Source organism: Neolamprologus brichardi, chromosome 12 (assembly GCF_056152115.1).
Source record: "Neolamprologus brichardi isolate AB-2024 chromosome 12, ASM5615211v1, whole genome shotgun sequence".
Classification (NCBI taxonomy): Eukaryota; Metazoa; Chordata; class Actinopteri; order Cichliformes; family Cichlidae; genus Neolamprologus; species Neolamprologus brichardi.
The window spans coordinates 16,265,623-16,279,043 of NC_142115.1; the positions used below are offsets into that span (position 1 = coordinate 16,265,623).

The 13,421-nt window shown below is 39.5% G+C and overlaps 1 protein-coding gene across 2 annotated transcripts in view; it reads left to right on the forward strand.

The window, feature by feature from the left end:
* LOC102778082 (GDNF family receptor alpha-2-like) overlaps positions 1-13,421 on the forward strand; it is a 66,938-nt gene that overhangs the window by 40,768 nt on the left and 12,749 nt on the right. For both annotated transcript variants that reach the window (XM_006784062.3, XM_006784063.3), the window contains exons 5-6: positions 10,709-10,821; positions 11,756-11,896. In XM_006784062.3, coding sequence (XP_006784125.1) covers positions 10,709-10,821; positions 11,756-11,896 — 254 coding nt within the window. The remainder of the gene's footprint in view (positions 1-10,708; positions 10,822-11,755; positions 11,897-13,421) is intronic.

The window sequence follows — 13,421 nt, forward strand, 5'->3', positions numbered from 1 at the left end:
CTACTTTTGCTTACAGAAAAAAAACAGGGTATTGCATCCTCCCCCCCTCTCACACATACACACAGAGCCCTGAATCAACAGTCTTCTCTGTTGCATCCAACAATTCAAGCCTCCACTGCGGGAGAACAGCGTAGGGGGAATGACTGCCCCACATGGCATTAACCTGAAGTTTCTGAGATGAAGCTGAAAGAAATCGCAATGCTGTTGCCCTTTTATCTGCAGTTTCTCTCACACATTCACTCACATACACCTTTGTTCTCTTACACTTGTGAGGAACCTCACCATGATCCCTGGTCTCTAATCCTTAGCTTTCCAGTCACACGTAGGTCAGTTCTGCCGTTTTAATAAGCATCCAACACGTATATGCGTGGAAGCTGTTTTCTCTGAAAATGAAGTAATACAACAGCTACAGGAACAGCAGCCACAGAGATATAATAACTATTTCTCAGGAAGATGACTACTACAGTGTGTATGGGAATATGCATGTATTAATCTGTTAAATGGTCCATTATGTTCACATTTATTTGGTAACTTAGCCTTCTCCTCCAGATGCTTTGAAGCTAAAACAATTAGCTGAAAAACATAAAATCCCTCTGAGGTAAGTGGAGCAAAGTCTGGTGATAATTCTCTGTGGCTTTATCACTACTCCCTACCTATTTACTCCAGCAGTTCTATGTAGTTAAAGCAGTAGCTTTCTAGAACACCAACCGGCATGATGTAGCTTTAATATTATTCTACTTTCTGGTCCACTTGGTGTCTACTTGTTAGACATTCAAACATGGTGGAGATATTGTGATGGTCTGAGGCTGTTATGTCACTTCAGGACCTGGACGACTATAACTGAAGGACTCATGACTTTGGCTCACGACAGAGATTGAAATGCAGTTTCAAATCTCTGTCTGTGGTATTCTTTGAGAGACCTCTGAGTCTCTCAAAGAAAACAAAATGAAGGCTTTTGAGTGGCCTAGTCCAGCGGTCCCTAACACACGAGCCACAGTGGTCCGTGAGTCGTTTGGTACCAGGAAATGAGGCTCGGATGTGAAATTTATGGTTTTCAGGTTTGTTTTTTTAAATCTAAACTCGTTTTCCCTGGGTCTTTTCCTGTGTTGTAGTTGTGTGTCTTATTTTGGAAGAAATATTTACATGTAACCATAGCGACCAGAGAGTATTAAGGGGCAGAGAGGAGGATGTTACTCTCAATGTTGTTGGCGCATTTCAGGAGGACGCTGCTAATAAAGTTACACAATTACACAGTGAATTAGAATTTATTATTATATTTACAAAACACCACAGTTTGTGTCTTCGTCGTGTCATTTTATTTTGTTGTATTTACTTAAAGGCCGGTCCGTGAAAATATTGTCTGGCTTTAAACTGGTCTATGGTGCAAAAAAGGTTGGGGACCACTGGCCTAGTCAAAGTCTGGAGTTGAAGCCAACTCCAGTGTAGCTGAATTAAAATAATTCCCCAAAGAAGAGCAATGTGAAAATTTCACAGCGATGTGAAAGACTCACACTGGTATCTCAAACACTTGAGTGCAGTTCTTGCTCCCAAGGGTGGCACAACCTTTTATTGGGTTTTTGATTTGAATAGATTTTAATAGCCATGAATAGATTTATTCCTTTAATAAATGAAATCATTGTTTAAAAACTGCATTTTTTATTTACTTGGATTGTCCTTGCCTAATATTAAAATTAGTTTTGTGATCTTAAATATATGCTAAACAATAAGAAATCAAGAAAGCAAATACTTTTTTCACAGCACTGTACCTTGTAGTGTAGGGGCAATAACAAGTTTCTGCAAAACAACAGAGGGTATGCAGATAAAATTGACATTTCTTTGACTGTGCTGGACTCTGGCCTACTTGCCACTATAGAAAGTTTCATACTTAAGTGTATACAGGATTGATTATCTGTGCAACAACACTCAATCTAAAATGGAAGAAAAAATACTTAATGAATGAAGCAAGGCAGCTAAAACACCTTCTATGTAAGTTTGTATTCTGTATCATTGTATCCAGTGTTAATATCTAATTATGACTTATATTGCAGATTTAAATCTAAATCCATTCTTACAGGTAAAACTAAGGTTAATCTCTTTAACACTACTGAAGAAGAAAGGACTGACTGAGCTGTCCTCGCTTTCAACATCTGAGGACAGCGTATAAAAGCATACGCGTAGACAGAAGATCTTCCTTACTTATCCTCAAAAGTCTGGGCTCAAGGCAATACCTGGACTCTGTCTTTTTTCTGGTAACATTACAAGCCATCGAAGTGAATGTCTTTTCTGATAGTGTTAAGCTGGCTTTGCAAGCAAAGCGTGTGTCAATTGGCGACCTTTTCCTTGTGCATAGTACAGTTTGTGGCTTTAATCAGGCATCGGCTTCAGCGGATACGTGCTTAGCTTGCTGGATACACATGAGAGCACCACAAGGAGAGAAAGAGAAGTAAAAGAGAGTATAAGAGAGAAAGAGAGGGAGCGAGATGGGGGACTCAGTGGAACAAAAAGAGTTGTGCATTTCATTCCAATGTATGGATTAGTAAATGCATTTACTTTCCTAATTCTAATCTCGGAGGGAACATGGTATAACGGAAAGCTGTAGTGATTACTAAATGTTCTCGGACCAGAGAAACTTTCCATAGCTATAAGTACAGTTGGGGGAAGTAACCCTTTCTTGTGTATGAGCTGGAGATGATTATATTGCTTGCAACTTTGCTTTAAGGGTCCTTTTTAGTTCCTCTTTCAGCGTAGGTACTCCTTGAGTGTGCTCCCTTGGTACCATATCTATTATTAATGCCAACATTATCAATAGGGCTTCCGATTTATCTACTGTACGATCGCTGTGTGGTTTTGAATGTGTCAATTAAGGCCGACTCGTTCACTTCTTAATCACTGTTACTTTCAGATTTTATGCTTACAGAGACTTGCTAAAAGCTGCTGCATGTAATGCTTTCTATAAACATTTCCACTGAATCATTTTGCATGTGGCTGATCGTTATTTGATTATTGGTAACAACTGTACGTCAGCATTTTGCTTTTTTTTTTAGGAAAAGTGAATCTACTTGTTTGATGTGTTCACTTTGACTGGTTCGTTTATCTTTTGGAAACTCAAACAAGTACAACTTTGAACAAACTATTCACTTTTTACCAAAACCCACACTGCTGGACAGCGTGTGCCATATATCAAACATCTTTCAAAATTCAATTTTGTTTTATTTATATATTGCTCGTTCACATCTCAAGACATTTTGCAATATGTTGTAAGTTAAATATGGGCCTCTACAATATTAGATAAGGAACCCCAACATTTCAGCTATGCCCATTGAGGAAGCCCATGACAAACGGAGAGGAATGTCTCATTTTAAACAGAAAGAGATCTTTAGCAGAGCTAGACTCACAGAGGAAAAGCCATCTGTCACAACCATTTTGGGGCTGAGGGGAAAGCGAGCACAGAGCAGAGGAGGACAGAGCGAAGGAAACAACAGGAGAAAACAGAGTGAAGAGAGTAGTTGAGAAGCACTCCTCAGTGCATCAGGGGAAGTCTTCCAACATCCTGAGCCTTTAGCAGTTTAACTAAGGGGTGGTTCGGTGTCACCTGATCCAACCCTAACTATAAGCTTCACAAAAAAGGAAAGTTTTAAGCTGATTATTAAAAGTAGAGAGGGCGCCTGTCTCCTCAACCCGAGCTTGGAGCTGGTTCCACAGGAGAGGGGTCTGATAGTTGAAGGCTCTACATCCTATTGTACTTTTAGTCTGAGAGCAAAGTGCTCTGTTGGGATGATATGGTACTACAAGGTCTTTAATATGTAATGGGGCCTTATCAGAGAGGAGAATGATCTTTTAATTGAATTCTGGATTTAACAGGAAGCCAATGAAGAGTACGTAGCTTTCTTGTCCCTGTCAATACTCTGCAGTGTTTTGGATTAACTGAAGTCTTTTTAGGAAGCTTTTAGGACAATGTGGTGATAATAAGGAATTACAGTATTTCATGTTAGAAACAGCAAATCCATAGACTAGTTTTTCAGTATAATTCTGAGACAGGATGTTTGTAATTTTTTCAATATTAAGTTTCTTTTATATTCTTCAACTCACAACAACAGTCGTCTCAAGGTGCTTCATACTGTAAGGCAGCAGTCCCCGACCTTTTTTACGCCATGGACCAGTTTATGTCCGACAATAATTTCACGGTCCAGCCTTAAATGTGTTGGATAAATACAACAAAATAAAACCAGTAGAGGTACAAAAACAGAAGCTTTATTCATAACACACGGGAAAAGACCCAGGGAAACCAAGTTAATGATAAAAACGATTAAAAAATAACGATGAAAACTGATAAAAACCCTGAAAACCATAAATTTCACACCAGCAAACGACTCACAGACCAGTACCGGTCCGTGGCCCGGGGGTTGGGGACTGCTGCTGTAAGGTACACAACCTACAATATTAGAAGAAAAAGCAAGTATTACACAATCCCCTATGTGCAAGCACGTGGCAGCAGTGGAAAGGAAAAAGAGTTTAATAATTACTAATGATTAAATGCAATAGTGGTGTTTAAACACAGGGAGGGCGAAAAGAGAAGTAACGCTCAGTGCATCATGGGAAGCCCCCCGGCAGCTTAAGTCTATTGCAGCATAACTAAGGGATGGTTCAAGGTTCCTTACAGTGGTGCCAAAGGCCGAGGTAAGAGGCCAGTGAAGTATGTGGTTAGTCACAGTGTGTCCCTGGTTTTTAGAGCTGAATACAATCATTTCAGTTTTGCCAAATTTATAACTTCCCTTAACTGATTGCACTTAACAGAGGCAACAAAACAGAAAAAATATTGTCAGACTTCCCTTGATGTATTGTTAGAGTTATTACTCACCATGGAAGAAAGAAAACACACTTGATGGGAACTTGGTATGTGTCTTTAAATGAAGTCATAGTCGTTACTTTTCATAATAACAAAATCAAATCTAACAGTGACAAAGGCATTATTGAATTGAATATTACTCCTGCAGACTTACGCAGTAATTAATCTCTCTGTCACTGGGAGCAGATTGCTTTGTAATGTCACCGGTACAAAATGAGTTCACCAGCAGTGTTTGTACATTCAATCAAAATCCAACTCTTTAAACTGAGCAAATGCAGAAGAAAATCAAATCTATCTTTGAAAATTCTGATATTGATTCTTCTTCATATGTTAAGATCCAATAACTCAGCACTGCTAGTTTACAGTTTTGTGACCTGTAAAATGACTTTGAATGCATGAGAAACCGAGGTGATAAAAGAAGCACTGATATTAAAGCCAGTTTCCTGGTCAACAAGCATTACCATCGTCCATACGCAGCTCTCTTCAGATGGTCTATCAGATATCAAATGGTTTTGATCTTCTGGTTAATAATGCAGGACAAACTGTGTCACCAGCCAGTTTTTGTTGGTTTCAATTCTCTGCTGAGTAAGGGGTTGAAAGGTTGTTTCATTTGACAGCTAAGCTAAACTGCCTTGCGCTTTGACTCAATGCCATCTGTGCACAGTTGGCCTTTTAAAGCATTGACTAGGAATCCCAGTGAGTACAGTAGATCTAAACGAGGCAGGCCTCTGTCCAGACACATTTTGGAGAAAATAGCAATGGGTGAAACAGACAGTCACCTCTGACTAGCACCATCTCAGGGTCACTGGCAGAAGCGTAGGGAGAGAAAGCAGGAAAAGGAGACACTGCAAATTGTCTGTTAGTCGTAAGAAAAAATAACTCTGACAGATGTTATTCTATTTTAATCAAAATATATTCATAGCACTCCACTAACAAGGTAAGTGCTTCATTGTTAGGAGTTTCATAATAGTTTTTTGTCATGTATTGAGCGGTGCAGAATAAAAGAGTGTCAAAACGGTTTAATTGTGAAGAAGAAAAAAAACAACAACATTGCCGAGCCGCATTGTTTGCTTTGGCGTTTAACAGCTAGTGACAAAAGAACTGCTGAGTGCTGTCGACCGAACCACGGTCAAATTTACATGCCATGAATTTGCACATGAGCACCTCTAGCTCATGGCAATTGGTTTACACAAAAGTGACAACAGGACATTAATGAAGAAGGAGAAGAGAGAAGAAGCGAGGAGAAGATAAGGTCAGATGAAAAAAAAAAAGAGGCGAGGTAGCAGAGGGGAAACATCTTTTGTTTTTTTCTTATTTGCTTCATGTAAGAGATATTATGTTGGCAGCTATTGTGTCATGGTTATTGTTGTGCTTTCTGTAGATGACTGAGCGATATGGTTTCTAAAGACTCTCTAGGCTAAAGACTGTGGGAAGCGATAAGAGTGAAAAGCCATAATTTCACATTTAACAGAAAGTATCATCCGTAGAAAAAAAACTCATAATTGTAGACAGAGCACAGAGGGGAAATTCTCCAAGCCAGCTAGGACTCTCAATGAACTGTTGTTTTTCAAATGAAGCTATTAAAAGACTTTGGAGTTTGATAACTGTTTTTCCTTGTTCCTCTCCTCCTTCGCAAGGAAATGGTTTCCAAGACTGACACTCATCTGATTTAAGTCACATTGTTTGTCATGGGCATCGAGTGATAGGAATAAGAATCCATATAAAAAGCCATTAGTTTTCTATTACTGCCAAGCTGGATGGACAGGCACTCAGTGCTCAGCCGAATCACTGTGTTTAAAGTGTCAGGTTGGTTGAAAGAAGTCTACCTCTGTGGGGGCTCCCCCTGCCACTTCCCTGGGGGCTGAGTGGCTGAAATGACCATAAAACTCTGTTGAGCTAGACAGCCTGTAATTTCAGCAGTGAGAGGCGCTTTGCCGAGGTATAATGGAAAGCCCGTGGAAGCCATGAAATGCGCTGCATCCTGGTGTTGGAACACCATTGTCTGAACACTCAGGACACCTCTCTAAACTTTAAATTACTGTTTTTAAGCCATCATTGTCTGAAAGAGGTCTGCTTCTAAAAAGAAACACGGTGCTTGTTCAGTTTCTTTAATCTTCTGTGGTCTTTGCCATTCTTACAGAAATCTGACGTTCACATTCTGTATTAGTAAAAGACCTTTTGCCCATAAGATACAGAAAAATGGCGCTTCGAAAGGTTGCTTTGTGTGGGCACAATAGAGTTGTTCTCTCTCCCCTCTGTCGTATCTTTTTTATCATCTGTACCATGGTTGTGGGTACAAGTGCCTTTTTCACTCTGAATGGAAATGGTTGAGAGGGGCCTTTGAGTGAGGAGGACAAGTGCTGAGAGGGGTTGCTTTGCATTTGTCTGTGTATGTTCTTTTTTTATTATGAAGGCTACTATTGTGTGTCGCTATTCGATCGGGCGCGTTTCTGTGTCTACACTCGTCTCTGCGGCGATGGCGGCGCGAGCATAGCGTGGTCAGTTTACTGAAGCGAGGTTTCACATGTGATGTTAGCAGCATGTCATGTCAAGAGGCTCTCTGGGGTGATTTGTAAGGAGGGTGGATGGAGATGGAGTAATGAAGTGTGTCTGAGTGGGGTTTGCTGCTGGAAGTCCAAGCGCCTTTTACGCCACACTGGCTACATTTTTGCTATGATGACACAGACACACAAACAGACAGACAGACATGGGAAATTGTTATATCATTATCCCACATTTAATCTCAGCCAAATATGCTTCTCTCCTCTTTTGAAGACTAACATGACGGCATATTGGTTTTTAAATCACTGCAATAAAAGAAGACCTTTCTCTCTGATAGACTATGCTGTGTCCTCTACAAGTTTCACAGAAGACAATCTTTTCACAGAAGACTATGTTATTCACAAAAAATAGGATATTAAGTATCATTCCATCTTAGTTATTTCAGAAAAAGGTATAAAAATTATAAATATGTGATCAAATACCAATTCCACTCTAGAATATTTAAGTCTAGCAGTGTGTGAAGACAGAGCCATATGTATATTTTGTTTACATTAACATTGGCCCTTTGAAAACTATTGTGGTGAACAGTAGTTTGCACCATCAGCATATTGTTCTTGTTTTTTAAATGTGTTGTGTTCATGCATCCCTCGTGCATAAATACAATGCTATAAATGCATAACTCTAATTTTCTTACAGTGTAAGTACAGTATGTGTAACTATTCATAAATAATTTTAGAGTTTTGCTGTACAAAAGTCAAAATTCACATATCTTTTCATGCTTTTCTTTGAAGAAAACATGTCTAAGTTTATATTTTTGGAGGATTTTTATCAACAGGAAAAGACTTCATGTATTTTCCCTGAATGTAAATTTGAGGTAGCTTTATGGAGTCAAGAGGCAGTAAGAGGACAATGCTACTTGCACAAGTGGAGGTACATTTTTACATCTTGTCAGCAGTGGTTGGACAGCAAAACAATAGGAGGGGGAAAAAGGAGCCACGGGAATAAACAGTAATGTGTCTGTTATGGAGAGCTGTGTCGGTCGTGTATACAGTGGCAAAGCTGTTCTCAGGCAAATGAAAGACACACTGAAACTTGTCTGACTCCAGCATAGACATATGCAAATGAAGAAACAAGCAAAAAAAAAAAAAAGAAATAGAAAAAAAAAATCTTCATCTGAACAACCTGAATAAAAAACTTTAACTAATAAACAACTCAACTTCTTTCTTTTTTTATGACAACTATGAGGAGATCATTGTGTGGTCCTGTTACTTGTTGGATCTTTCTGTGGACTTTAAATCTTCCTGTAGCATCTTTCTCTCTCTCCGTGTGTAGCCAAAATTCTTCTTTGGAGTTCTGCCGTGAGTGTCTATGTTTTGCAGGAAAATTGACAAGACACAGCTGGTGGATTTTTGACCTCTGATAGATGGTCTTGTCTCTCCAGATGGTCTCATGTCTTGCTGTTGCGGCTGTGTACTATCCTTTCTAAAATTCCAGGGTTTGAGCCTTCATTTGATATGATGAAACCAACATACTGTTTCCAGACTGCTGATTTTCAGAGTTGATGTCTTGGGGATTGTTAGGTATGAGCTTAGCCTTTCCTTTTTCTGATATCCATACCAAAAGCTGAGCCTTCTTTACCAAGAGGTTCCACCAAGCTTGAGAGTTTTCTTTCTTTCCCTTCAAAGACATGAATATAAAAATGTGGGCTGGTGATTGTTCTTCCTCCGGTGGTAAATGTGCCTTCATGCTGTCTCAAGGCATCTTTCATAATTCTCCAGGTGTATGTTGGAGAGGGTGGTTGAGAGTAGATCCTTGATGATATTCCGACTGTATTACCAGCTGCCCATGCTGTCACTCAAGAGAATAAGGCTTATGTGCTTGTCATACAGGTGTTTGCTGATTCAGACCAGGTTGACGTTATCCACAAGGCTGCATGCCACATCCCATCAAAGGCCTTCTTGAAAAAGAGCCCGTAGTGGCTGTAGAGCAGAAGGAACAGCAGGTTATATGCTGTTTGGAAGGTTGGTGGTTCGACCCTATGAGGAAGCACTTGGCGACAGTGGGGAGGAAAAAAACCCTTTTAACAGGAAGAAACCTGTTTGCTTTGTTGTCTTTAAACTAAGAAATTATTAGCTTAGCTTAGCATTATAATTGAGATAACGTTTTTATTTCACCAAAATAATAATGAAACCCTTATCTAGAAATATATGTATGTTGTCTGAAAAAAATGCAAAAAGGGGCACATTCATGTGTGAGACATCAGACATATAAAGCGTTTAATACATATAAATGTGTCACTTTTTTCTGTTTCTTTTCTATATGAGCAAAAAGCGCTGTTAAGATAAAACCTCCAGGCGTTCTCATTGGTGTCTGAGTCCAAGTTAATTTCTTTATGTAATCCAAAATATGTCACAATTATGACAGTGATGTGCTTCTCTTAAATATAATAAAACCCATAATATTTGCACCATGACATCTGACAATAAATTAAAAAAAAAACAGAAGAATGAGCTGCTAACAACCATTAAGTTCCTTAGAAGGGAGTGGTTATCAGGTAGTGCTGGGTCACTAGCTTATCAACCATTCAACAACCCAGATTTCATCAATGCTAAACCTATTCTTCTGTTTATATGTGTGATTTTGTGTGTTCACTAGGACAACACAGCCCAAGGTAAATTAAGGTACCTTTGAACTTAAGGCCGAAAAAAGTGGTCAGACCAGGTCAGAGGGAATGAGTCATGCACAACTCGGAAAGAAGCAAAGAGGAAAAAGAGAAATGCAGTATGGATTGTGATTCACATTGTGGGCAGCTGTGATGTGAACAGTACAGACAGCGCAACTTTACTCACGCTACTCCCAATAAACCTACTTAAGTGGATTAGCAATGCCACCCTGGGGGCCTCCACAGACTTAAAGCTCTTATCACAAACACACCGAAACAAAACATACTATTTTTATCAGTCTCCTTGGTTTGTGGGGAAAGTGAGTTCGGGAGATGGTTAAGAGATCCAGGATAAGCACAGAAGCTATGGCCAAAAGAGCCGTATCATATCTTTTCTCATCTTTATACAAATGCACTACGACTGGGTCTCTGCTGAATATTACTAATAGGTTGTTGGTTATGAGGCATAAGTGTTTGATATTCACGACACCTGTTGTAGAGGCCTGGGAACAGATGTTGTATATACTTTCCCAGTTTGACGCTGGTCATAATTGGCAGCTGCTCTGTAGAAAAAACTGTGCCAAAAAAATTACGCCCAGCTTTTTGTATTTGTGTGTTTTCATCTTGTGCGTGGACTTTATGACTGAGCCTGTGCTTCTCATTCTTTGTCTGTGTTGTGCTTCGTGTTTTTTGTGCAGGTCTAGGCTGGCTGATTACAAAGAGAACTGCGGGATGACTCCACACGCAGCGAGCACCTGTCCTAACCAAGACAATCACCAAGCCTGCTTGGCCTCCTTTGCAAGGCTCGTTGGTCAGTACATGGCTACGTTGTGAGAAGAAAATGACGGCAGTGAAATGTGTGGACACAGAAAGGCAGATTCGGAATGTCACTGGGTTTTTTTTCTACCTTTCACACACATAATGAAATAAAGAAAAATACTCCAAAAACACGAGACAGCGTGCCAGCAGTCCAGGCTGCTTTCATCGCGAGGACCAGACAGCAGAGTTAAAACTGATATCTCCACCAGTACACTGGGCATTAGTTCACTGCTAGAAGTAATTAGGGAGCAGAGGCACTGAGAGAGTGTTTACTTAATTAAAACACTTGATGAACATCTGTTTGCTTGCAATAAACGTTAAGTAAACAATATGTACTGACTAGTAGATGCATATTTTTCAGTCTCAGCCAGCAGCAGCTAGGTAATGCTGTGGCAGTACCACAGAGCTTGCTAAAAAAAATAAATCTGAAGGCAAATTTACACAAAAGGGCTTTTTCTGATGCTTAGTGGTTGCTGAAGTGTCCATATTTCAGTATCAGTCAGTGCTTCCCCACCATGTGTCATAAATCATGCAGTATGAAGTGATGATATTCCACGGTGGTTCCTGGATTTCTCTGGAAAATACAACACACAGAATGTACTAAACACTCATGACACCAGCTAAAAGCATTGACACAGAAACATTTGGAAAGTAAAATGCTTTGGCACTGTAGTGCTTTATTCAAACAGGGCCCACACTTCCTAAAGCAACTACTTTGCAAAATATTTATAACATAATGGCCACTTTCCATTTAAAATAAAGCATAACACAATTGTTCACCTCCCTGTAAACTCCAACAATGCAGTGCAAATTCATACCTGTGACTAACACCTTGTTGTGCATTTTGTATGCAATTTGCTGTAAATGTAATCCATTATTGTCCATTAGTGACACATAACTGTATTTGTGTGTGGATGCCCTCGCAGGGACGGACGTGACTCCCAACTACGTGGACAGCAGCTTCTCCAACTGGACCATCTCCCCATGGTGCACCTGCAAGGGCAGCGGAAACCAAGAGGAGGAATGTCAGAGCTTCCTGCGGTACTTCACCAATAACGCATGCCTAAGTAAGCCGTCACAACTCATGAATTCTCTGAAATGTGTTTTGTAACGGATAGGGGCCAAACAGGCATGTATTATTGATAAAAGCACAAGCCTGCGATGCGGAACTTTCTCTTTCAGCCACGTAAGAGAAGCGAGAGCTGTGAACTTCAGTCTTATGCAACTTTAATGGTTTCATGTCAGATCCTGGTTTTCAGTGTCATTGAGCTCTTCAGCGAAATAACTGTGGATGTGATGTTTTTAAAGTGTGGATGTTGGCGGCATGACTGAATGTGGAAATAACAAGAGATGTGGTTAGAGGCTGTGGGTAATAGATAGCTTTTAGACATCTGAAAATCAAAATGTCTGCATGAAATGAGGTGCTTGAAAATTTTTGCAAATCACTTTTATTTGAAAGAAGAAGAAAAAAGTCTTTTGTGTATTTAATAATGAAATAAGGCTAGAAGGATTGCATGTAAATATTTGTCAATGAAGGATTAATGCATGGGTGGATGGACTTGAAATCATTATATAAAATTGTCTGTTAGAGAATTGAATACAACCTGCAGATATCCCTTTATCCACAGATTAAGTTGGAATTAAACGTTCTTAGTTTCTCAGATGCAAGTAATTTCTTATCATTTCACATCCCCCCTTTAGGCAAGATCTGCCCAGACTTTAATACAAAAGAAACCATTTGCATGTCATTTTCACATTCAATCTAAGAGAGTTAAAGGGCTTAGGGGAGAAAAATGTCATGAAAAGGAACAGACTAGCGCAAATGGAATAATAGGGAGAGCTAAAATACATATCATCTGTATATCTAATGCATAACATACAGGGTGCAGCGTGACAGAAGGGTTTCTTCAAATATCTTTATGCTTTTTCACCGAAAAGTAAAATATAGCAAGTTCCATCCTTGCTATGGTGTAGCGAGCAATGTCATCAGTACTACAAGACACCATTGCCTTTACCATGTTCTATTGTGTGGATAATGCTTTCAGACCATTTCAATAGATTGCTGGGTTACCGTTTTAGCTGAGTGTGCAGGATGAGGGATGAAGCTGGGAGCTGAGGAGGCGTCTCGAAAAATAACACAAAATGCAGCATCTCCTCTTTGCAGTCGAGGGGAACAGGCGATAAACTTCAACACACCGGGAGGTAGATATACACAAAGTCACAGTGCAGGAAGATGCATATTCAACCCCCTTAATCTGAAAGACATTTAAATAAAATTTCATTCAAGCAAAACAACATAACCATGGCAACTGTAGCATTAGTAAACAAAAATAAACGTTAAAATTAAAAAAAAAAAAAAAGTTAAAGAAAAAAATGGGAAGGTGTAATGCAAAATTTGGTAATACATGTAAGGAAAAAGAAGAAGTTAAAAAGTAGAACTATTCAATCACCAAGGTCAGTATTTAACATTAATATGATTGGTCTCTGATGTTTTCTCTCACATTATTTTGACCAGTTCTTATTGTGCAGTAGCTTTAATGCCACCACTTCTTGCAGCATGTAGCATTTGATTAGCAGTGGCAAAAGCAGCTG